The sequence below is a fragment of the Gigantopelta aegis genome, chromosome 3 (genome assembly GCF_016097555.1).
Source record: "Gigantopelta aegis isolate Gae_Host chromosome 3, Gae_host_genome, whole genome shotgun sequence".
Classification (NCBI taxonomy): domain Eukaryota; kingdom Metazoa; phylum Mollusca; class Gastropoda; order Neomphalida; family Peltospiridae; genus Gigantopelta; species Gigantopelta aegis.
The window spans coordinates 44,244,568-44,271,031 of NC_054701.1; the positions used below are offsets into that span (position 1 = coordinate 44,244,568).

At 39.0% G+C, this 26,464-nt stretch overlaps 1 protein-coding gene across 2 annotated transcripts in view; it reads right to left on the reverse strand.

The window, feature by feature from the left end:
* Nucleotides 1-2,750: 2,750 nt before the first annotated feature.
* The window catches only part of LOC121390441, a 72,871-nt gene continuing 49,157 nt past the window's right edge, over nt 2,751-26,464 (reverse strand). For both annotated transcript variants that reach the window (XM_041522268.1, XM_041522261.1), the window contains exons 2-3: nt 22,764-22,846; nt 2,751-4,042 (exon numbers count right to left, since the gene is read on the reverse strand). In XM_041522268.1, coding sequence (XP_041378202.1) covers nt 3,579-4,042; nt 22,764-22,836 — 537 coding nt within the window. In that variant the 5' untranslated portion in view covers nt 22,837-22,846 and the 3' untranslated portion in view covers nt 2,751-3,578. The remainder of the gene's footprint in view (nt 4,043-22,763; nt 22,847-26,464) is intronic.

Genomic DNA, 26,464 nt, shown 5'->3' on the forward strand with positions numbered 1-26,464 from the left:
GCGTATTTTTCGCTATTAGAGCCATTTTTGATAACTGAAATCGGACATTAGTTATATTTTAATGTTTAGATTATCTGTTTCTGTACATCCGAAGTGTTTCTGGTCATCCTGGTATTTGTATTTCCACGAAATCAATTTTTCGTATGTTTAGAAACTCAGTTACCTCTGAAAATTAACGGTTATAGAGTCGCACTCTAGTCTATATTTAAAGAATATTTCCCCGTTTCAGCGTCATAGACTATTGTTTTACTCTATTGTAACTTTATCCAAATGCGTTACATGTTCACGAATTGAAACTAGGGTCTGCGGCTTTAATGTTTCAGCATATAATCACCTACAAAGTCATTCAGAGCATCCAGAACCAACATTTTAAAATCTTATTTTTGATACAACTAAAGGCTTATATCTATATATGATCAGTTGAAGTGTTCTAAATTTCCACACAAGTTTAAGTATAGGTAAAAGGTATTCATGAAGACTCTGAATCGGCCAGATTCTGGTGCGTGTCAGACAGTTAAACCAATACCCTGTTTTGACGTTCTATAGCCATTTGGACAACCAAGAATACAGTTAAACCAAAACCCTGTTTTGACGTTTTATAGCCATGTGGACAACCAAGAACACAGTTAAACCAAGAACCTGTTTTAACGTTCTATGGCCATTTGGACAATCAAGAACACATTAAACCAATACCCTGTTCTGATGTTCTATGGCCATTTGGACAACCAAAAATACAGTTAAACCAAGACACTGTTTTGACGTTCTATGGCCATTTGGACAACCAAGAACATAGTTAAACCAAGACCCTGGTTTAACGTTCTATGGCCATTTGGACAATCAAGAATACAACTAAACCAAGACCCTGTTTTGACGTTCTATGGCCATTTGGACAACCAAGAATATAATTTAAACAAGACCCTGTTTTGACGTTCTGTGGCCATTTGGACAATCAAGAACACAGTTAAACCAAGAACCTGTTTTAAATTTCTATGGCCATTTAGACAATCAAGAACACATTAAACCAATACCCTGTTCTAGTGTTCTATGGCCATTTGGACAACCAAGAATACAGTCAAACCAAGACCCTGTTCTGGTGTTCTATGGCCACTTTGACAACCAAGAACACAGTTAATCCAAAACCCTATTTTGATGTTCTATGGCCATTTGGACAACCAATAATACAGTTGAACCAAGACCCTGTTTTGACGTTCTGCGGCCATTTGGACAACCAAGAATACACGATTTCTTAAAATAAAGTAGTTGTTACTGTTATATTAAAAAGAGAACAAATAAAAGAAACCACAGATAGTCATTACACTCTTTATTTCATGGTTTCGAAAGATATTGTTTATTATAGTTATACATTTATTAAACAGATAACGAAAGTAAACCCACACAATCGTGGTGTTACAATGCCATATAGTCTGTTTTTCAAACGATTAATTCATTTTAGTTATAATTAAAACGATCACGAAAGTAAAACCACAATTCATCTTGTTACATCTGGTTTTTATTTCATCATATTTTCAAAAAGAATAATTATTTATTATTGTTTAAAAATTCACAAATAATATAACGAATTATCCAATGTAAAGCACAGAGTCGTAAATTACACTGTAAACAATTATGTGTTTCAAAAGTTGTCGCAGTATATTTTTGTATATTATGATACGACCATATGCTCCCATAGGACGTGTTTTCTAGGAAATGGGTTGACTTTATGCATAATACTATATGCAACGTAAAAGTACACACAGCCGGAGAAAACAATTACCTACAAACCAGAAGCACAGTTGAACGCCCAAGACAATGAACACCCAAAGGAATAGAACACAAACGATCTCGGCCTTAGACATAGTATTTTATTTTTATTTTGTTCCGAACGCCTAATTCCCTGGTCATCGGGGTAGGACACTACCACCCAGACCTCTCCGTACATATAATAAGACTCCCGAAAATATTTGATTTGCTTGGGTTTTACCAAATATACCAAAAAGAATTGGATACAAGATTTTCACCCAACTTTACTATGGAACGGTTTAGCTCTTGACATCATGATGAATACCATTTCCCAAAACAGTTGAAGACTGAGTCCCTTACATGCAAATGAATCAGAGTATTTGTTTACCATTTGTTAGAATTTTTGTTTTGTTTTTGTTGCAGTCATCATATATCCATTCCATTGAAAAAACAACAACAACAAAAACAAAAACACCTAAACAAAGAAACACCACTCAATAGCCAGCAAAACACTCCTAATAAAACCTAACTGTGAATTTATTCATATGTATGAACGGAATCATATTTCAATCATATTTCATTTTCATTATTTTCTAAACATGATCTTCGAGTATTTATTTAAGTAACATTCAAGCACGCGGTACTGGGTACACATATCAGCTACCAAGGGGTTAATAGTTGTTAGTAATTAGTACGGAAGAGGACTGAGTAGCGGCCTTATAGATCTTCTCCTGATGCCGCCAAAACTCACTCTACGTGGGAACCGGTACATCAATGCGAACTCAGTACCTACCAGACACTCTAGAAGCCGGGGCGAGACGTAGCCCAGTAGTAAAGCGCTCGCTTGATGCGCGGTCGGTTTGGGAGCGATCCCCGTTAGTAGACCCATTGAGCTATTTCTCGTTTCAGACAGTGCACCGCGACTGGTATATGAAAGGCCGTGGTATGTGCTATCCTGTCTGTGGGATGGTGCATATAAAAGATCCCTTGCTACTAATGAAACAAATGTAGCAGGTTTCCTGTTTATGACTGTGTCAAAAAGTGACCATATGTTTGACATCCAATAGCCGATGATTACTAAATAAGTGTGCTCTAGTGGTGTCGTTAAACAAAACAAACTTCATTTTATTCTATAGAAGCCGGTTAGGTTATAACATTCTTAGCCTATTAATTTACAATCGGTTGTAAATGGCAAACGTGTGCTATTTAACAAAAATAACAAATAATGCATGTGTATCAATATGTAATGAAACAAAACGTTTTCCTGTTTGTATTTTTAATAGACATGATATTTTTAACTTATAATTTACAAACATGCTGTTAGTGTGCCAAACAACGAGATAAAACATCCTTACCAACCACTTTTTCTGTTAATATTTCGCGTTAAAATTGAATGTATGTATGTATATATCCATCATTGTCATCGATTATTGGTCCATTCTTTTGGTAGAGCAACCAAATTAGCTACTGTTTCGATATCTTAAAGTATTGTTTGTATGGTATTTCAACGTAACAACAGTTAGTACCAGACTAAACAATTGACACGATAAACCACAAAGTATCAGTCCGAATATACATATTCAACAAATGAAATGTAGAAAAAAAACAAGAAAACAAAAACAAAAAAACAATTAAAACGAGAAAATGTTTTCTACATTTTTGTATTTCAAGCAACAATACTCTTTTTATTTTGCGAATTTGCGCAAACATAGTGTACTACATACAGAACTGTCCAGCTTTTTCTAACAATGTCTGCAATTAATATGATATGTTAATTAAACTAAAAGTAATAACTGTCATTCGTAAATCGATTATTCGTGACCGGCGTGTAATCCTTATTATCTTCTTCCAATGCCAATCCAGTATACCACGGGATCAAGGTGACTGCGGTCATGGAACGTATCCGCCTTCTGCAACTTCGCTCGAACCTTGCTCTTGGAAACAACTGGATTCGGGAATGACGAGTGCCAGTCCGCGTTGTAAGGAGGCAATTTACTGGCCATTTTATAGAACATATCTTTGGTAGTCAGGTCATTGGCTATTTCACCTTTTGTCTTTCTAATCAGATCAGCTGTAGTTTGAATGTTTTTCTGTAACTCCTTTAGCAAGGACAGTCTTTTCCCCAAGCCAATTCCCGCTCGGAATCGAATGGAGTCCAGGAGGCGTTTCTTGACGAGAGTGTGCCGATGCTCTAGTTGTGGACTCGAGCTTCGGTCTTCTTCAACGACTGGTTGGAGGAATCCTAGGGTTGTCTGTAGTTTATTCTGGCCGGTATCCCAGGCGACAGACGTATCAGAGTTATCTGCAAAAAAGAAGAAGTCGAAGTAAATAATAACAATAAAATAAAATAAAATAAAAATAAAATAAAATAAAAATGCAAACGTATAAATGAAATTATTGGACGGGATTTAGCGCAAGTCGGTTGAGTGCTTGCTTGAGATGCTTGCGTCGTAGGATCGAACCACCTCAGTAGATCCATTCAGCTGATATATATATTTGTATTGATGTTCGTAGTAACCTTTATTTGACAGCCAATGACTGATGCATTTTTTCGTGCTGATTTGTAGTAAATTTCATTCATTCATACATTCATTCACTCACTCACTCACTCACTCACTCACTCACTCACTCACTCACTCACTCACTCACTCACTCGACTCACTTACTCGCCACCCACCCACCCACCCACCCACCCACTCACTAACTCAATTGGGTATGGTGGGGTGAGAGTGCAGTTTATTTATTTATTAAAAACACATACTTGTAACATATTTTAACATCATCAAAATTGTGATTAACAGTATCTAGCTATAATCAAATGAATGTTTTATTTAACGACGCACTCAACACATTTTATTTACGGTTATATGGCATCGGACATATGGTTGAGGACCACACAGATATGGAGAGAGAAAACCCGCTGTCGCCACTTCATGGGCTACTTTTTTCGATTAGCAGCAAGGGATCTTTTATATGTACCATCCCACAGACAGGATAACACATACCACGGCCTTTGATATACCAGTCGTGGTGCACTGGCTGAAGCGAGAAATAGCCCAATCGGCCCACCGACGGGGATCGATCCCAGACCGACCGTGCATCAAGCGAACGCTTTACCACTGGGCTACGTCCCGCTCATAATCAAATGAAGATTTTCTATCGGTTTTGTTGAGAGAGAGACAGAGAGAGAGAGAGAGAGAGAGAGAGAGAGAGAGAGAGAGAGAGAGAGAGAGAGAGAGAGAGAGATAAGAGAGAGAGAGAGAGAGAGAGAGAGAGAGAGAGAGATAGGAGAGAGAGATAGATAGATAGATATAGATAGATAGGGATAGAGAGAGAGAGAGGATCGAGAGGCGAGAGAGAGAGAGAGAGAGAGAGAGAGAGAGAGAGAGAGAGAGAGAGAGAGAGAGAGAGAGAGAGAGAGAGAGAGAGAGAGAGAGAGAGAGAGAGAGATAGATAGATAGATAGAGAGAGAGAGAGAGAGAGAGAGAGAGAGAGAGAGAGAGAGAGAGAGAGAGAGAGAGAGATAGAGAGATAGAGAGAGAGATAGAGATAGAGATAGAGAGAGAGAGAGAGAGATAGAGAGAGATAGATAGAGAGAGAGATAGAGAGAGAGAGAGATAGATAGATAGAGAGAAGAGAGAGAGAGAGAGAGAGAGAGAGAGCGAGAGAGAGAGATAGAGATAGAGAGAGAGAGAGAGAGAGAGAGAGAATAGAGAGAGAGAGGAGAGAGAGAGAGAGAGAGAGAGAGAGAGAGAGAGAAGGAGAGAGAGAGAGATAGATAATAGAGAGAGAGAGAGAGGCTTAGAGGAGAGGAGAGAGAGAAGAGAGAGATAGATAGAGAGATAGAGAGAGAGATCTAGATATAGATCAGAGAGATCTAGAGAGAGAGAGAGAGAGAGAGAGAGAGAGAAGAGAGAGAGAGAGATAGAGAGATAGATAGAGAGAGAGAGATAGATAGATAGAGAGAGAGAGAGAGAGAGAGAGAGAGATAGATAGATAGATAGAGAGAGAGAGAGAGAGAGAGAGAGAGAGAGAGAGAGAGAGAGAGAGAGAGAGAGAGAGAGAGAGAGAGAGACAGAGAGACAGAGAGAGAGAGACAGAGACAGAGAAAAAGCGGGAGGGAGAGGGAGGGAGAGAGAAGAAGAAGAAGAAGACGACGATAAACCCGTCTTTAATTTCAATAATACTGATGACGATTCACCAATGGATGTATAGCCTCTGTTTAGGCTCTTAAGTGCAATAAAAGAACAGAAGCGATAAGACAAGGTTCGGAACACTTCAGGTCCTGCAAACCACCAACGATAACATCCCTACACATAAATTATTCAGCAGCATCAGCACATTGCATGGTTTATTGAATTTGAAATAGTTTTAAGTAAAGCGAGAGTCCTCTCTGGAGAGTTTTGTCCATTATTCAGACTGGTGTATAATCTTCTTTGTTTGGAAAATATTTACGAGATTAACAAAAAATCGGTAGGCGATGTCTTTGTAAGGTTTACCATGTACATTGTAACTACTATACAACTGTTAAAGGGACAGACCCTAGTTTTTTTTTTTAATTAAACACTAATGCATATTTTTCACTATTAGAGCCGTTTATGATCACTGAAATCAAAGATTACTTATATTTTATTGTCTAGATTATCCATTTCCGTACAGCCGAAGTGTTTCTGGTCATCCTTGTGTTTCTAATACCACAAAATGGATTTTTAATATTTTTAAAAACGCAAGTACGTCTAAGAAGTTTCGGTTATGGAGTCGCGTTTTAGTCTATTTTTAAGGGTATTTCAACGTCACAAACTCTTTTTTCACTCTGTTGTATCTAAATTTGTTACAGGTTTGTACATTAACCAAACGTAGTGTCCATTTTTACGGGTTCAAACTAGGGTCTAGGTGAAAAATATGCCTTTATATTTAAAAACTAGAGTCTGTCCCTTTAAGAGCATAGATAGTACCGACAGCTAACGGTCTGCAGCTGCAAGCACTAATCTAAATGTTACTGATTTAAAATAACCCCAATAACTCCCTCCCCCCCCTCCCCCCAACAACAACAACAATGCCTAACAAGAAATAACCAGAACATTATGGAGCAAGAAGCAGCTGCCACTGAAGAAAATACCGAAAAAAAATACCGAAAAGTCTTCTTCTTTTACTTTTGTCTAAAACAACTCTCTTCTTTTTATCTAGTGGGAGAAGACCCTATTCCACACATAAAACACACATTCACACACATACTCTCTTCACACTCCCTCTCTCTCTCTCTTTCTCTCTCTCACTCTCCTCCTTCCTCTTCTCTCTCTCTCCTCCTCCTCATCTCTCTCTCTCTCTCTCTCTCTCTCTCTCTCTCTCTCTCTCTCTCTCTCTCTCTCTCTCTCTCTCTCTCTCTCTCTCTCTCTCTCTCTCTCTCTCACACACACACACACACACATTTGATATACCCATCCATTTATTTTAGTACGGCTCAGCAAACAATCATTCCGGGAATTAAACCAATTCCATTAGCCTACCAGATAATTAATGCTACTGAACTACAAGGTCAGTGCAAATTGAACCACTATCAACTCATTAATTTTATTATTTCATTTCCACCACCCAATTCATTCCGACTTAAAAACAAAAAGGCCAGTAAACTGGAAGCGCCCTCTTCGGTTTCTAATCACCTGACAGTGGCGTCATGAACAGACCATTAGGTAAGGTCTCACGGCACAGATACGAATTACCACACCTAAATACGAACTTCTTCATGCGGCAAACGCATTCGTCCCTTGCTCCGAGGACTCGTTAACGACATTCGCTACATTAGCTTCGTGTCATTTAGCCAGTTGTCTTAAAGTCGGATACCGGCCTCGGTGGCACAGTGATTAAGCCATCGGACTACAGGCTGGTAGGTACATGGTTCGCAGCTCGGTACCGGCTCCCAGAGCGAGTTCTTAAGGACTCAATGGGTAGGTGTAATACCACTATACCCTCTTCTCTCTCACTAACCACTAACCAACTAACAACTAACCCACTGTCCTGGACAGACAGCCTAGATAGCTGAGCTGTCTGCCCAGTACAGCCTGCTTGAACCTTAATTGGATATAAGCACGATACTAAATTGAAATAATAATAATAATAATAATAATAATAATAATAATAGCTTCGTGTCATTAAGCCAATTGTCTTAAAGTCGGATAAATATCGCTTCCATCGTATTTGCGAACTATCTGATGTTCTGGCGAGTATACCGCTAATAAATGGCCTTGATTAAGACGGACGGACCAAAAGATTGGCGTTGATTAAACCTCGCGAGATTCCTTTGTTGTTGTCTTTTGAAAAACATGAAAGTGACTAGATACGGTTGGGCACTGGAAGGTTGGAAACATTTAGTTTTACGAATCAGGAAATTTTTTAATATATAAACATCCTAAAGCTCACGTTACCAATTAATAAAAAAACTGACCAATTAATTATAAAACCAACTAGTAGTAATTAATAATAAAACCAACTGGTTGACAAAAGTCGAGATTGCAAAGCGTCATTACTATAACAGATGATGATTAAACAACTGGCGCTGAAAACAAGTTGTAAATGGTGCAAAATGTGAATATTTTGAATATTTGCACACTGAACAGTGTCATTATAATTCGTACTGGGATCGATCCCCGTCGGTGCGCCCATTGGACAATTTCTCATTCCAGCCAGTGCTCCACAACTGGTGTAACAAAGGCCGTGGTATGTACTATCCTGTCTGTGGGATGTTGCATGCAAAAGATCTCTTGCTGCTAATCGTGGCGACAGCAGGTTTTCTCTCTAATTATCTGTGTGGTCCTTAACCATATGTCTGACGCCATACAACCGTAATTAAAATGTGATGAGTGCGTCGTTAAATAATACATTCCTTCCTTCCTTTATCATTCGTAATTTTATAATATCCGTTAAAGGCGTAGTCCGTCGAATTAAGGCTCATACAGATTGGTTTCTGCGACTCGCGTTTTAGGCATATACACTATATACGATTATAGTGCGTTTTGTAAAGTAAAAAGTTTGTTTTATTTAACGACGGCACTAGAGCACGTTGATTTTTTTTATCTTATCATCGGCTATTGGACGTCAAACATATGGTCATTCTGACACTGTTTTTTTTAGAGGAAACCCGCTGTCGCCACATAGGCTACTCTTTTACGACAGGCAGCAAGGGTTCTTTTATTTGCGCTTCCACCAGGCAGGATAGCACAAACCATGGCCTTTGTTGAACCAGTTATGGATCACTCGTAGGTGCAAGTGGTTTACACTTACCCATTGAGCCTTGCGGAGCACTCACTCAGGGTTTGGATTTGGTATCTGGGTTAAAAATCCCATGCCTCGACTGGGATCCGAACGCACTACCTACCAGCCTGTAGACCGAGGCCGGTCATATCCGTTTTGTAGACGCACGCATCGCACACCTTTTTACAGATAACATTAAAGACTCATATAGACTGGACGCGGTGCGTGCGTGCGGTCCGACTGTTACGTTTGATGCGTCTGCGGCTTGCGTTAGGCCATCGGTCAACAGGCTGGTAGGTACTGGGTTCGGATCCCAGTCGAGGCATGGGATTTTTAATCCAGATACCGACTCCAAACCCTGAGTGAGTGCTCCGCAAGGTTCAATGGGTAGATGTAAACCACTTGCACCGACCAGTGATCCATAACTGGTTCAACAAAGGCCATGGTTTGTGCTATCCTACCTGTGGGAAGCGCAAATAAAAGATCCCTTGCTGCTAATCGGAAAGAGTAGCCCATGAAGTGGCGACAGCGGGTTTCCTCTTAAAATCTGTGTGGTCCTTAACCATATGTCTGACGCCATATAACCGTAAATAAAATGTGTTGAGTGCGTCGTTAAATAAAACATTTCTTTCTTTCTTTCTATATACGAGTATTTCATCACGGCTGGCCGTATGCGTTTTATGATGCACGAATAGCACGTATCCAACCTAGACGTTCTCATTGAAACTATAGTCCGTCCCACCGGAAACGCCTTTTTTTTTTTCATGCTATGTAATTTACTACAATTTATTTATTTATTTATTTATTTATGAGCCGATTGTTTTTTAAATTGGATACAAAAATAGTATGTTTTTGTTATTTCAAAAACACTTTTACTTTTCTTCTTACGTCAAACAAAATTGAAATTATTTACAAAAAAAACAAATTTGTTTTATAGAATGATGCAACGGATTATAGTATTACGACTTGTTTTAGTCGGACCGCACGTACACGCCGCATACAGTCTAAATGATCCTTTAAGCCGGGTCAGGTATATATCAAGTCTGTCTCAAGCTGAGTAAGTCCCCTCCCTATTATTATTAACATTATTTAATTATTATTATTATTATTATTATTTTTTTTTTTTTTATTATTATTATTAGTAGTAATGTACACCCAAGAGAGTGGGGATCACAAAAAGCATTACAATATTATTGGGTGAATGTTGATAGTTGAGGTATAAAAATATATCAAAATGTTCGGAATTTATCGACTATCCCACGTCAAAGCCGCGCCGTCTGATTAGAAAGATAAACTACTTTAGTTTCCCCATTTTTTATTTTATTTATTTTTTTTTTTAGCACTTTATTCACAATTTCACTTTATCTGCACTGTTAATTTGTCTTGCTTGATGTTTTGTGTATTTACTTTGTTTCAAATATTTGTAGTAATAGTTGTCGCCTATAATGTTATAATATTTGTAATTAGGAGAGGGCATCGTAATTTAAATAACTGTTGCCCAATCCTTTTGTATATTATTATATGCAATAAAATATGTTTTAAACAAAAATAAACAGAAAAAGAACAAAAACACATATTACCCCCCCCACCACCCCCCACCCCCCCCCCCCCATACCCCCACCTCCCGAAGAAGCACCTTCTTTGGCATGTGATTTACACATCTCTAAACTCGCCAAAAACTCAACAAGACTACATTTAATCATACGAATTGAAACAGGATAATCTTTCCTATAATAACATGTCTCCGTATAAAATGTTTTTCCGATAACAAGACTTTAAAGGGACATTCCTGAGTTTGCTGCATTGTAAGATGATTCCGAAAAATTAAATATTTCTACTATTAAACTTACATATTGAATTTATTTTCTTGTTTAGAATATCAGTGTCTGTATATTCAATGTGTTTCTGGTCGTCATAATATTTGTAAGAAGCTCAAATTGGATTTTGTCTTCAAATAATTAGGTATGTACGAAAAAAACTTATTTTAGGAAATAAATGAAATTTAACCTAATACAAATATTAGAACGATCAGAAACACGTTTAATATAGAGCCACTAATATTTTATGCAGAGAAATATATTTGATATGAAATTACAATCGTCTCTGTTGGTCGATAACATCTTAAAAATTGCAGCAAACTCAGGAATGTTCCTTTAAACCAAAAGTGACTCTGTCTAACAGACAGTTGGAAAGTCTTGTTGATGGGTTTTTTTCCATCCCGCGGGACCTGGTTCCATATATTTATCAAGGCATGAAACCGTAGGTGTACTTTTGTTATTTCTATTTTGCCCCACCCTCGAGGGAAAAATGACTAGAAAGTGGTCTTTTTAGCCTTCTATTGCTGGATGTTAGAAGGTCATAAAAATACCAATTGGTTATTCAAGAGTCCTGTCTCCCCACTTGGAAGTAAATGCTATGTTCAAGAAAGTCGAACATTATTACCCAGAGGTTCAATAGGTCGTATATGACTGAGGATGAGAAGACGTGCTAAAAGTCGTGGTATGAAAGAAATAATTTATTTAACGACGCAATCAACACATTTTATTTACGGTTATATGGCGTCAGACATATGGTTAAGGACCACACAGATTTTGAGAGGAAACCCGCTGTCGCCACTACATGGGCTACTCTTTCCGATTAGCAGCAAGGGATCTTTTATTTGCGCTTCCCACAGGCAGGATAGCACAAACCATGGCCTTTGTTGAACCAGTTATGGATCACTGGTCGGTGCAAGTGGATTACACCTACCCATTGAGCCTTGAGGAGCACTCACTCAGGGTTTGGAGTCGGTATCTGCATTAAAAATCCCATGCCTCGACTGGGATCCGAACCCAGTACCTACCAGCCTATAGACCGATGGCCTAACCACGACGCCACCGAGGCTGGTGTCGTGGTATGTACAGTCCTGTTTACGGAAAGTGGCATCATTAAAAATGGCTCAAAATGAGTATCTCAAATTTGCTCCTATTGTTAATATGTCTCCGAGTAATATAATATTATTTTAACGACAAAACTTACTGATGATCCAGACCGTATCTTTACACAATGCGGAGTAAAACGGGTAGTTGGTAAAATAGTGGTTGATTCCACGAATCTCTATCTAGTGCCTCGTCTATAATAATTTTAACGCAACAAAAGTGTTTACATTTTAAATACTTTTGCCAATAGAATATCTATATCCATATATTCAATGTGTTTCTCATCATCCATATATTTGTAAAAAAAAAAAGAAGAAGTTATTTTTGTGCTTATAGCCAATTTAGGTTCAAGCACGTTGTCCTGGGCACACACCTCAGCTCTCTTGGCTGTCTGTCCAGGTTAGTGGTTAGTTTGTTAGTGGTTAGTTTGTTAGTGGTTAGTGAGAGAGACGTCGGTATAGTGGCCTTACACCTACCCACTGAGTCGTTAAACTCGCTCTGGGTGGAAGCTAATACCGAGAGGCGAACCCTCTACCTATCAGCCTTAAGTTCATTTTATTTTCTAATATATACACGCTAGGAAAGGTTGCACCAAAGAAAATGATCTCAAACCAATTGTAAAGTTTGTAAATGGTTGAAATTTGTTAATTTGTCTAATTATTGTGTCACAATGTGTACGAATGACCAGTAAACAATTTCTTGAAAGCGATCTGGGTATCATCTTCAGTATCGTTAAACACATACCTTGTGCGTATCACTCACAAGAACATTTTCGTATGTATATATTTTTTTCGTACGTTCAAAATTATTGGGAGGTATATTTAAACTTAGTTTGGGCTACAACAATCTACTCGTCAATGATGCATAAAAACAATCTAATTTTAGAAGTCTTAACATACAAGACGATTGGTGTATCAAAGGCCATGGTATGTACTATCCTGTCTGAGATGGTGCATATAAAAGATCCCTTGCTACTAATGGCAAAATGTAGCATATTTCCTATCCTTGACTATATGTCAGATTTACCAAATGTTTAACATCCAATAGCCGTTGTTTTTCGTTCCAGCCAGTGCTCCACAACTGGTGTAATAAAGGCCGTGGTATGTACTATCCTGTCTGTGGGATTGTGCATATAAAAGATCCCTTGCTGCTCATCAAGAAGAGTAGCCCTTGAAGTGGCGACAGCGGGTTTCCTCTCTCAATATCTGTGTGGTCCTTAACCATAATATCCGACGCCATATAACCGTAAATAAAATGTGTTGAGTGTGTCATTAAATAAAACATTTCCTTCCTTCCTTCCTGTATAATAAATCAATGTGCTCTAGTGGTGTCGTTAAACAAAACTGTTGTATGCATCTATGAATCATTGGTGGCGGGTGCTTTATCTATAACAGAGAGCTAATAAAGACAACGATATATGGTTCCAACTCCATCTATAGGAGGACTGCCTCTGTATAGCGCGCCAGTACAGACACTAAATAAAACCCCATCCTACTGCTTCCGTAAACAAAAGGACATCTTAAGGTATCAGAATAATATTGAGATCAAGGAACTGTATATAGTTTTACAGAAATACTGCTCAAATTATTTTGAGGGCGGAGTACCTTTAAGGTAGTTTCGGTTTCAGTTCAACTTGGTTTCGTGCTTATATCCAATTAGGGGCGGGACGTAGCCCAGTGGTAAAGCGCTCGCTTGATGCGCGGTCGGTTTAGGATCGATCCCTGTCAGTGGGCCCGTTGGGCTATTTCTCGTTCCAGCCAGTACTCCACAACTGGTGTAACAAAGGCCGTGGTATGTATTATCCTGTCTGTGGGATGGTGCATATAAAAAATCCCTTGCTGCTGGTCGCAAGAGAGTAGTCCATGTAGTGGCGACAGCGGGTTTCCTCACTCAATATCTGTTTGGTAATTTTGAAATGTAGTCTTAGAAAAGAAACACGCTACATTTTCCCGTTAGTACCAAGGGATCTGTTTTTCCCTCCATCCCACATACAGGACAGCACATATCGCGGCATTTCAAAATCTTTGATGGAATGAAGGAAACGTTTTATTTAACGACGCACTCAACACATTTTATTTACGGTTTATATGGCGTCGGACATATGCTTAAGGACCACACAGATATTGAGAGAGGAAACGCGGGAAATTCAACAAACCAACAAACAAAACAAAACAAAACCCCAACAAATTGACGCGCGAGGGTCAAAATCAACTCGCGCGCAGACCAGGGACCAGAAATTTATTTTGTTTGGCCTTACCAAAACCGTATTTTTTGTTTGTTTGGTGTAATTTTTTGTTATTAGTTTTGTTCTTGTTTGTTTTATTGTTTGTTTAGTTTGTTTGTTTGTTTGTTTGTTTGTTTGTTTGTTTTGTTTTTGTTTTTGTTTTGTTTGTTTTATTTGTTTTTTGTTGTTTTTTTGTTTTTTTGTTTGTTTGTTTGTTTGTTGTTGTTTTTGCGTGTGTGTTTTTTTTTGCTTTCTAGTGGTGCCGTTAAACAAAACAAACTTTCAAACTGGCTGATTTTTTTTCCAACTCTCAACAAATAGCTGGTTTTATTTTTAGTATAAAGTGATTACGTACTGTCGAAACAAGACTCGCTATGCCTTGGAGACATTGTGAAATGCCAGCGCATAAACTTGAGACATCAGCCGTCGGCTGGGAAAAGGATTAAACAGCCTGATGTCACATCGAGTGTATGTCATAACAAATACTCCAACACAGTTACCTGTTTACATTATCTACAGTTTCACTTATACTTTTTTTTCATTTTTATATGCAGTGAAACCCCTAAAAACCGGACATCCTAGGAACCACTAAAAATACCGATATTTGAGAGGTATCCGGATTAGGTTTTTTAATTTTTTAAACTTTTTATTATTATTTTTTTTGAAGCTAATATCTTTGTTGTATAATTCCGATCTGTATATTAATATAACAAAAAATTTACAAAATTGTTAAAATGTAGATAAAACGCTAATTTTGTTCAGTTGGTCATAGTTATAACTATTTATTATCAGGCGCGTGTGTAGGGGATTTCGAGCGTCGAAACACTCCTACTCAAAGCAATTTTTTTTAAATATGCATATACCTCGGTCATGCAGAAATGTTTTATTTAACGACGCACTCAACACATTTTGTTTACGGTTATATGGCGTCGGGCATATGGTTAAGGAACACACAGATATTAAGGAAGGAAACCCGCTGTCGTCACTCCATGGGCTACTCTTTTCGATTAGCTGCAAGGGATCTTTTATATGCACCATCCCAAAGACAGGATAGCACATACCACGGCCTTTGATGTACCAGTCGTGGTGCACTGACGGGGATCGATCCCAAACCGAGCGCTCATCCTGCGAGCGCTTTACCACTGGGCTACTATACGGAAAACGAGTTGGATACATTTTAACACGAGTTGTAATAAAAATTGTATCGAATTAGTATTCTATTTGTTACATATATTAAAAACGCAGGTTTAAAATAAATTCAAATTTCAGTAATACGGGTAATCGATTTTGTGTTTTTTGTATGGCACTGGCGACCTGGTCAACACCTAGGAGCAGTCAGCCGTATGACAATTAATTGTTAGCACATATATGCGCGTTGTTATTATGTATTTTTAAAAATAATGTACCAGGTTCTCACCAACGGGTGTGTAAGAAAATTCATTTTATTTTTAAACTGCAGAAAAATTCATTTCAGAACACCTAGACTAAATGTTCAAATGTTTTCGCTATCATATCCCGAAATCCCTCTAGAATTAACGCAATGCGAAAAACGGATCCACCAAAGTCATTTCTATGGTTTTCAACATCAGTGATTTCATAGGAGACTATTATATACGTCCGTTTTCCGTGTTTCATGCCCGCACCACGCCCGCGTCGCGTCAAAAACCGCGCACACAGATAACGAAAGAAAGAAAGAAATGTTTTAGTTAACGACGCACTCAACACATTTTATTTACGGTTATATGGCGTCAGACATATGCTTAAGGACCACACAGATTTTGAGAGGAAACCCGCTGTCGCCACTACATGGGCTACTCTTTCCGATTAGCAGCAGGGGATCTTTTATTTGCGCTTCCCACAGGCAGGATAGCACAAACCATGGCCTTTGTTGAACCAGTTATGGATCACTGGTCGGTGCAAGTGGTTTACACTTACCCATTGAGCCTTGCGGAACACTCACTCAGGGTTTGGAGTTGGTATCTGGATTAAAAATCCCATGCCTCGACTGGGATCCGAACCCAGTACCTACCAGCCTATAGACCAATGGCCTAACCACGACGCCATCGAGGCCGGTACAAAGATAACGATTCTTATCTATAGTATAATACAAAATATCGTTTTAACAATTTCCCATCGTTCTGACCACTTCTCTTCTTTTGATTTATACTGCCGACATCCCTTCGTTAAACTTACCCTATGCAGCAATGTTCTTTGCGCTCAGATCTAGTCGACTACCGTAGATTAATTATGCTAAATAGTACATATGACCCAAGCAGTAATTAACTTTCTATTTGTTAGTCTTCCCAGGCAGCTTACCTGGTGATGTTATGATTCTTTTAAGTCTAGGTTTTTTTGTTTTTTTAAATCTGAACTGTTTTTTTATATCCTTATTTATATTTAGTCAGTCCTCCCAGTCAGCTTATCTTGAAATGTGATTAATCTTTTAACTTTAGTGTTTCACTTGAACTGTTTTTTCCTACAGGTTTTAAGGGCTGAACTCCTGTTTTTATGTTTAGTTTTCTCCCGACGATGTCAGCATTTAGTTAACAAAACGTTGAGATTTTAAAATTGTGGTTTTAAACAGAGACTTTACTTTTATTATAAATATTATATACAAAGATGACTTTCATAAATGCAACCACATTGGAGGTTGCCATCTTTGTTACTTAACACAGAAGTGACTATATACACGGCGGCCGTGTCTTTACTATTATAGCCTCGGTGGTCATACTGTTTTAGGGAAAGCGCTGTGGTAAGGCCACCACACCCAATTTAAACTTTCCCGCGCGGACTACATCTAGTAATGTATAATTTAATGTCATGATAGCTTTATTGGCTGCAGAATATGGAAAAAAGATATAATGGTACATAGTTTATGTGATCATATATCTGTTTTCTTTCTCTTAAATCTACCATAAAGACATAAAATACGGAGAGGCATTAGTATAGACTAATGTATGGTGCCTAATGACCAAACCGCTGCTGCTGCTTTTTTTAACGACCTTTAATGTTATTTCTTACATACCCGTTAGTAAAAACACCATTCGTTAATTTTGGTAACACATACTGTCAACACATATACATGTGATAACAGTTTGAAGACAAACGATTGACTGCTCCTAGGTGATGACGAGATTGCTACTTCTATACCATCCAATGAAAACCCAGTCGAAACTGATGACAATGTGACGCATAAGTTAACTTAGGTCGTAAATATGTTTTAGTTGGAAAAAACCATTAAACATATTTTTGAAGATATGTAAGACATAGAATACTGCATTCGTGTCAATTAAATTCAATTTATCTTACAACTCGTTATTTAAAAACATATCAAACTCGCTTTCGCTTGTTAGATATGCTTTAAAACAACTCTTTATAGGATAAATGGTATTTAACGGCCACTCATGTAGTATGCCCTGTTTAAACCAGAAACAGTGAATACATCATTGGCCTGATTAGCGTCGTGTTCCCCTGGGATCAAGCAGACGTTAGATTGATGGTGAACTCAGCTATGTCTAATATCATTTTATAACGTCTGCTCTATTACTGTCTGACGAAACACATTCTATACCATGGACATGAAACAAGGATCAAGCCAATGCATCAGGTTATCTTGACACTTGATCGATCGATCGATCGATCGAGAGAGAGAGAGAGAGAGAGAGAGAGAGAGAGAGAGAGAGAGAGAGAGAGAGAGAGAGAGAGAAAGAGGTGTATGTTTGTGTGTGTGTCTCTGTGTGTGTGTGGGGGGGGGGGGGGCACCGCTGTCATACGATACTCTACTGCTACCGAATAGCAGCAAGGGATCTTTTGTGTGCATGTTCCCATTGACGTGACAGCATATACCGCTACCGTTGATGCACTAGTCGCCGGGTACTCGTTAGGGTGGGTAAATAAAACCCCACCGCAATGAGGCGAGCGCTCTTCCACTGAGCCATAAGCGTGAAACAATTAATTAAACTACATACATGTCGCTACCTGGCATGGATTCAGCCAACAAAACAGGGAACCTTCGCTAAAGGGTGTGGGGGTTGTTTCTTCTTTTCTCCTCATTCATTTTAAACCGAATAACCACACTGTGCTCAGTTTTACGAAGCGATATTAGCGCTAAGATCACTTTATATGCATAGTTGCGTTATGTATTTAAGTTGATCTCAAGGCTAAGATCTCTTTGTAAAACAGAGTTCTGGAACAAATCAAAGTCTACGCAGGCCTGTGGTTGAAAGGAAAATGCAATATCATACACACAGAGAGGATAATTAAACAATGTATGATAAAATAAAGTAAAATTCTTAAAAAGATCTCTGATGTGCCATAATAATAGTTGCTTCTCAGACTGAGTTAGTCGTGATCGTCTGCTACAGTCGTCTGATGAAATAAATTCGCCATATCCATCTTGAACAGGGTAAACCTTGCAATTAAGGTTCAGACATGTCCGCAGTTGTTGCAAGTGGCACTAGGTTGCATAGTACCAAAGAAGAGAGTTCCGTGCAAAGTTCAAGGTGCAAATATTTACGGAGCAAAAGTAGCTGTGGGTGTGATTGGCAGTAATATGTCACATTGATTATTTGTGCAAATACTATTATCCATTGACAATAAATAAATACACTTTTATTTGCTATACGGTTGTGATGCAGTATATACCAGAGGTTGAAACTAATGCAGGGTATCCCCAAAAATGGAACTGCAATTTTCATCAAAAATTACGGTTGCTATTAAAAACATTAAATTAAATCTCTTAAATGACCCCCCCCCCCCCCCCCCCCCCCCCCCCCCCCCCCATTTTCTTACAGATAGATTAGATGTGAGGTGCCACACGTTTATTGCTGTACTTCCTGGGTGTGTTGATAGGCTGCTTATATCAGTCTTATTAGTAAACGTTAACATTATCGGCAATAGGAATTGATTTGGTATATTAGAACCACCATATCGAACCTCACCAGACCTCCCGTCGAGGACATGCGCAGTGTATACCTCATTTTGTGTCTGTTAAAAGGCACCGGACCATGGCAACAGAGCAGGCTACGATATCTGGAATGGTGTGTGTGTGTGTGTGTGTGTGTGTGTGTGTGTGTGTGTGTGTGTGTGTGTGTGTGTGTGTGTGTGAGGGGGCCAGGGGGCAGTCTCCAATGGGGGACACAACCCATATATTTAACCTTATTTATATAGAGAAAGACAAAAACTGTACATTTTCGTCCTCAAGTGGCGACGTGTGGGGGGAGGGGGGGGGGGGGGGGGGGCGGCGGGGCGGAAGGGGGCGTGGCTGAGCAAATGCCCCTCTTCTCCCGGTTCCTACTAATGGCTTGCAAAGTATACCACTTTTTAAGAGCCCAGCTCATGGATTATTATTAATAAACAGGAAGGAAGAATGTTAAAAAGTTTGTTTTGTTTAACGACACCACTAGAGCACACTGATTGCTTAATCATCGGCTATTGGACGCAAGCACCTAAGGCGAGCACTCAAACGATTGGTCTAAACCCGCGCAGGAAGGAAGAAAATACATGAACATATTACAATTTATTAAATAGAGAATAATACATGAGTGGCCATTTATCTCACAACGAGTTGTTTTAAAATGTATCTAACGAGCGAAAGCGTTTTTTAACAACGAGTTGCGAGATAAATGATATCAAACGGACACAAATGTATTATTCTATTCTTACATATCCTCAAAAATCACGTTTTAAAGGGACATTCCTGAGTTTGCTGCATTGAAAGATGTTTCCGACTAATAAAATATTTCTACGATTAAACTTACATGTTAAATACATTTTCTTGTTTAGAATATCAGTGTGTGTGTGTTCAATGTATTTCTGGTCGTCTTAATATTTGTAAGAAGCCCAAACTGGATTTTGTTTTCAAATAATTTCGTACGTACGAAAAAAACATATTTAGAAAATAAAATGAAATTTAGCCTAGTACAAATATTAGAACGATCAGAAACACGTTTAATATACAGCCACTAATATTTTGTGCAGAAAAATATATTTGATACGTAATTACAATCGTTAAAAAGTCTCTGTTAATCGATAACATCTTAAAAATTGCAGCAAACTCCGGAATGTCCCTTTAAGCAAATTTTAACATCTTTATTGACTAAAAGATATTTACAACCGTTTGCATTTGTAGCTGACTTACGCGTCACAGACACATGATTGCCAGGTTAACTATACCCCACAGTGTAATCGATTTCCACCGTGCTGTTTTTGATTGGACGTATAACATTGGTGACCTGGTCATCACCTAGGGGCAGCCAGTCGCATGTCTTGAAATTGTTAACACACGTACGTGTTTAAACAACTATGTGTTATCAAAAATAACGCATAGTGTTCTCGCAAATGGGTGTGTTATAAAAATAAAAACCCCAAACAATACCGACACAATTATTAATAAAATTACTTCTTGAAAAAACGTATTCGAAACCCTGTGCTATTTGAGCACGTTAAACCAGTTGTCGTCATCATCTTGAAAAACAAAAAAAAATTTTTTTCTAAAACGCCTTGACCAAAAAACCCCCCAAAACAACAACAACAAAAAACACCCCCAAACAAACGAACAACCCCCCCACCCCCCAAAAAAGAAAACCCCCAGAAAAAAACCAGAATAAAAAAAAAACCCTATACACAAAAAAGTAAAAAACCCCAACCCCAAACAACATCAGCAACTTCACGTAGAATAAGGCATTCGACAACTCTGTTTAGAGATCAACATGGCGACTGCGGCCAATTCTTTTAAAAACAACATGTCTCACTCTTAACGGACGCTAGTCTGGAACTTTTGGACTTATCGCATTTGTCCATTTACATCGATTGGTGAGGCAGAGGAAGACAAGCCGTTAGGGGTACAGTCACCGTACTTCCGTATCAACCTGAGCCGGAATACGACAGCGATGTTCCGGCGAGCCATGTGACTACTGAAGTTAAAAAAGTAAATCCATGACCCAGATGACGAAATATTGCTGACCGACTTTTCAAGTTCGAGAGAGAAAAAGGAGATAGTTATTGCAAATAATTATATATAGTTTGTTTTGTTGAACGACATCACTATAGAACATTGATTTATTAAATCTTCACTACTGGATGTCAAATATTTGGTAATTTTAACATATATACATTTGTAGTATTAGAGAGAAAATCCGCTTCATATCTCCGTTAGTAACAAGGAATATTTTTTTATGCACCATCTATCAAACAGAATAGCGCATACCACGGCCTTTGATATACCAGTTATGGTGCACTGACTGCAACGAGAAATAGCCAAATGGGCCTCCGACCGGGATCGATCCCAAACCGACCGCGCATCAGGCGGGCGCTCTACCCCATATGCGGAAAAGCATGACGCTGTATTGCTGTATTCACACAAACGTACTACAGTGTATAAAGTCCGTTTGTCATATAATAGGCGTGGTTTCTTCAGCGTGGCGATAACCAGTGCTACAGAATCGTGTTTTGTTTTGACGCCTCCGTTTTCCGCATTCCTCGCCCGCATCACGATGTTCCTAGCGTCAAAACCCGAGCACATGGAATGCGTCCCAGATGGGATATTCAACGGCCTCGAAAAGATATGTGTCATTATCGACCTACGAAGCGATCTTAGCGCTAAGGTAATTTTAAGTGCATAAAAACCTTATGCACTTACGATGATCTTAGTCTGTTTCTCGTTCCAGTCAGTGCTCTACGACTGGTATATCAAAGACCGTGGCATGTGCTGTCCCTTGCTGCTAATGGAAAAATGTAGCGGGTTTCCTTTCTATGACTGTAAAAATTACTATATGTTTGACATCCAATAGCCGATGATTAATAAATCAATGCGCTCTTGTGGTGTCGATAAACAAAATAAACTGTTATGATCTTAGGGCGGGGCGCATCCCATTTGTAACGTGATTATCCGTATGCTGGACTGCCCTTCCATTTCTTTGAACAGTGATAAAGTGCCTAATGCGCGGTCGGTCTAAGATCGATTCCTGTTGGTGGGCCCATTAGGTTATTTCTCGTTCCAGCCAGTGCTCTACGACTAGTATATCAAAGGATGTGGCATGTGCTGTCCTGTCTATGGGAAAGAACATATAAACGATTCTTTGCTGCTAATGGAAAAATGTAGCGGGTTTTTTTTCTGAGACTGCATATACAAAACCCATAACATAAACTAATGGAAAATGTAGCGGGTTTCCTCTCTACAACTGTCAAAATAGCCATATGTTTGACATCCAATTGTAAATAATTATATATAGTTTGTTTTGTTTAATGACACCAATGGAGCACATTGATTGATTAATCATCGGCTATTGGATGTCAAACATATGGCTATTTTGACAGTCATAGAGAGGAAACCCGCCACATTTTCCATTAGTAGCAAGGGATTTTTTTAATATGTACCATCCCACAGACAGGATAGCACATATCACGGCCTTTGATATACCAGTCGTGGTGCACTGGCTGGAACGAGAAATAGCCTAATGGGCCCACCGACGGGGATCGATCCTAGACCGACCGCGCCTCAATCGAGTGCCTTACTACTGGGCTACGTCCCGCCCCGGACCCTGCATCAAGACTCAGTACCACGTGTGTCACGTTTAGAAGTCGTGGGCAAGAGTCCTCCAGTGAAATGATACAATAATGTTCGCCAATCTCACCTGTTTCTTGTATACAGTATCCGATGCCGCAGACGTACAGTAGGTGTAGAAATATGCATAGCCACGTCTCCATATTAAAACACCTGCAATAATAAAACAATAAAACACATCAGTTATTGGCTATACTGTACTGTCAATACCCATACAGTTGTCTGCAGACACACATGACAACTCATTTCAACTTATTTTCGTGCTTATATCCAGTTAAGGTTCAAACACGCTGTCCTGGGCACACACCTCAGCTATCTGGGCTGTCTGTCTAGGACAATGGGTTAGTTGTTAGTGAGAGAGAAGAGGATGTAGTGGTCTTACACCTAACCATCGAGTCGTTAAAACTCGCTCTAGATGGGAGCCTGTACCGGGCTGTGAACCCTGTCCCTACCAGCCTTATGTCAGATGGCTTAACCACGACACCACCGAGGCTGGTCATTCCACATCAGTGTCTGTGAACCACGACTGGTATATAAAGGGCCATGGTATGTACTGTCATATCTGTTGGAAAGTGCATACACGAGAGAGAGAGAGAGAGAGAGAGAGAGAGAGAGAGAGAGGAGAGAGAGAGAGAGAGAGAGAGAGAGAGAGAGAGTATGAGAAACACAGAGTGAGAACACCTGCTACCTGCTGCTGACTACTCTTAATAAAAATGCAGCAAGGAATCTTTTATATTACTTTCCCATAGACAGGACAGTACATACCATGACCTTTAATATACCAGTAATGGGACACTGGTTGGGACGTGGAAACATTTCATAGTCCGGAGTGAGTGCTCTACAACCGAGCTACATCAATATCCCATCAACGTCTTACCTTGACGGTGAACTGTTCCTGACTCTTTAAGTCCTAACACAGACTGATAATATCTCACTACACAAGAACAAACTGCGTCCATCAGACGAGGCACAAACAACGTCTTACCTTGACGGTGAAAATGTTCCTGACTCTTTAAGTCCTAACACAGACTGATAATATATTACCACACAAAAACACGCCAACAAGAAATACTAGTATCATCCAATCACGCATCGCCAGCCACGGACCCACCTTCACTCCTGTTGTTTTCTAGCAAACAACGTCCGTGACCAATACTAAATTCAGGGTCGTACCTAGCGGCAGTAAGATAAGGAAGCAGCGCCCCCTCTCCCATGACGAAAATTTTGAAAAATGTAATCTATAGTTTAGTCCTGAGTTTGCAGCGATTGTAAGATGCTTCCGACTAAAATAGACTTTTTGGTGACTAAAATTATATATTAAATACAATTGTGTTGTTGTTCAGCATTGACTATATATATATATATATATATATATATATATATTTCAATGTGTTTGTGGTCATGTGCTATTGTTTGTAGCAGTCACTGTTAATATATACATACAGAATTATTGGAAGATAAACTCTGGTTTGTGCTTATGTAAACATTAATTTCAAAGGTTTAGGGAGAGGGATTTAGTTCAGAAGGTAAAGTTATCACCTGAGGTGCATATGTCGGAATATAGAACATCCTCGTTGGGTTTTTGTTTTCCGTCCAAACAATTCCCCGTGATTAGGTTTTCAAAGCACTGGTTTGTGCTGTCCTGTCTGCTAAAATACATATAAAAGATCCCTTGCTACTAATAGAAAAATGAATGGGATTTCACGAGAATCAGAAAATCTTTGACACCCAGCAGCACATAATTAATGAATGTGTTCTAGTGGTGTCGTTAAACAAACAAAAGAAATCTTAAGTTTTTTAATATCTAATGCTCCTGTACTACTATAGTTCGTCCGACAAGGATCGCCTTTGTTCATACTATGGAATTTACTACAAGTTATTTATTTCTGAACCCATTGTTTTCTAAATTGCATACAAGAATAGTAAATTGTTTTTGGGTTATTTCGAAAACACTTTTACTTTTCTTTTTACATCATACCAAACTGAAATTATTTTCAAAAATATTTTTTTTAGGGGAATGGTTTGGCCCTGAAAGTGGTGATTTATGATTTCACCTTCACTTATTAATCTTAGTACATTTTACAGTCCGTGATTAATTAGTGTGGCCTAGTGGTGTCGTTAAGCAAATCAACATTTTTATGTTTCAAGATTTTTGTAACATCTAATGCTCCTGTACTACTAGTAATTCATTTCAACTTATTTTCGTGCTTATATCCAATTAAGGTTCAAACGCGCTCTCCTGGGCACACACCTCAGCTATCTGAGCTGTCTTTCCAGGGCAGTGGGTTAGTTGTTAGTTGGTTAGTGGTTAGTGAGAGAGAAGAGGATGTAGTTGCCTTACACCTACCCACTGAGCCCTTAAGAACTCGCTATGGGTGGGAGCCGGTACCGGGCTACGAACCCTGTACCTACCAGCCTGTAATCCGATGGCTTAACCGCTTCGTCACTGAGGCCGGTGTACTACTAGTTATTAACTGATGGGTTCGGCCCTGAAAGTGATGATTTATGATTTCACCTACACGTATTTCTCTTAGTACATTTTATTTATTTAGTGTAAGCGTTGTCATTATGCACTCCCATCGGACCAAGTGTGATGGCCTCCTTTAATAAAGTCGTTAAAGATTGCTCCCATGCGACCAATAAAAAGAGATCCGTTTGGAATGAAATATGCTTGTGATGAAAACTAACCGACCTTTTGGTCTTTTGTTGATGCATGCATTTTGGATGAGATGCTTTTAAAGAGAGGCCATTACCACATAAGATACGAGGCGTAACCGATTGATTGCAATTTGCGAACGTAGCGTAGGCATGCGGGACTGTCCTCAGTGTGTAGCCATTGTAAGATGTTTCCGACTAACGTGTCCTTTTCGCTGACTGGAATTACATACTAAATATCTATTTTCTTGTTTAGAAGAAAGGTGGGCGTGAGTTAGCTCAGTCGGTTGAGTGTTCACTTCAGGTGCTTGCGTCGCAGGATCGAACCACCTCGGTGGATCCATTCAGCTGATTGGTTTTTTTCTTGTTCCAGCCACTGCACCACTAGTGGACAAAGGCCGTGGTATGTGCTTTCCTGTCTGTGGGAAAGTGCATATAAAAGATCCCTTGCTGCATTAGAAAAAAATGTAGCGGGTTTCCTCTGATGACTACGAGTCAGAATTACCAAACGTTTGACACCCAATAGCTGCTGCATAATTAATCAATGTGCTCCAGTGTTTTGAAGAAAGGAAAGGTTTTATTTAATGACGCACTCAACACATTTTATTTACGGTTATATGACGTCAGACATATGGTTAAGGACCATAGAGACACTGAGAGAAAAAACCCCGCTGTCGCCACTTCATGGGCTACTCTTTTCGATTAGCAGCAAGGTATCTTTTATATGCACCATCCCACAGGCAGGATAGTACATACCACGGCCTTTGTTATACCAGTTGTGGAGCTCTGGCTGGAACGAGTAATAGCCACATGGTTCCACCGACGGGGATCGATCCTAGACTGACCGCGCATCAAGCGAACGCTTTACCACTGGGCTACGTCCCGCCCCCTTTGTTGTTTAGAATACCAGTGTCTATATCTAATGTGTTTGTGGTCGTGCGTTAATGGTTGTAGCATTCATTTTTCATTTTCTTCGTAAAATGATAACAAATTATTGGGAGGTAAAATCCGGTTTTGGCTACTATAAACATTACGACGACAACAAACACCTTGTTTCTACATATACAGATATTCTAACAACAAAATATATATTTAATATGTAATTTTAGTAATAAA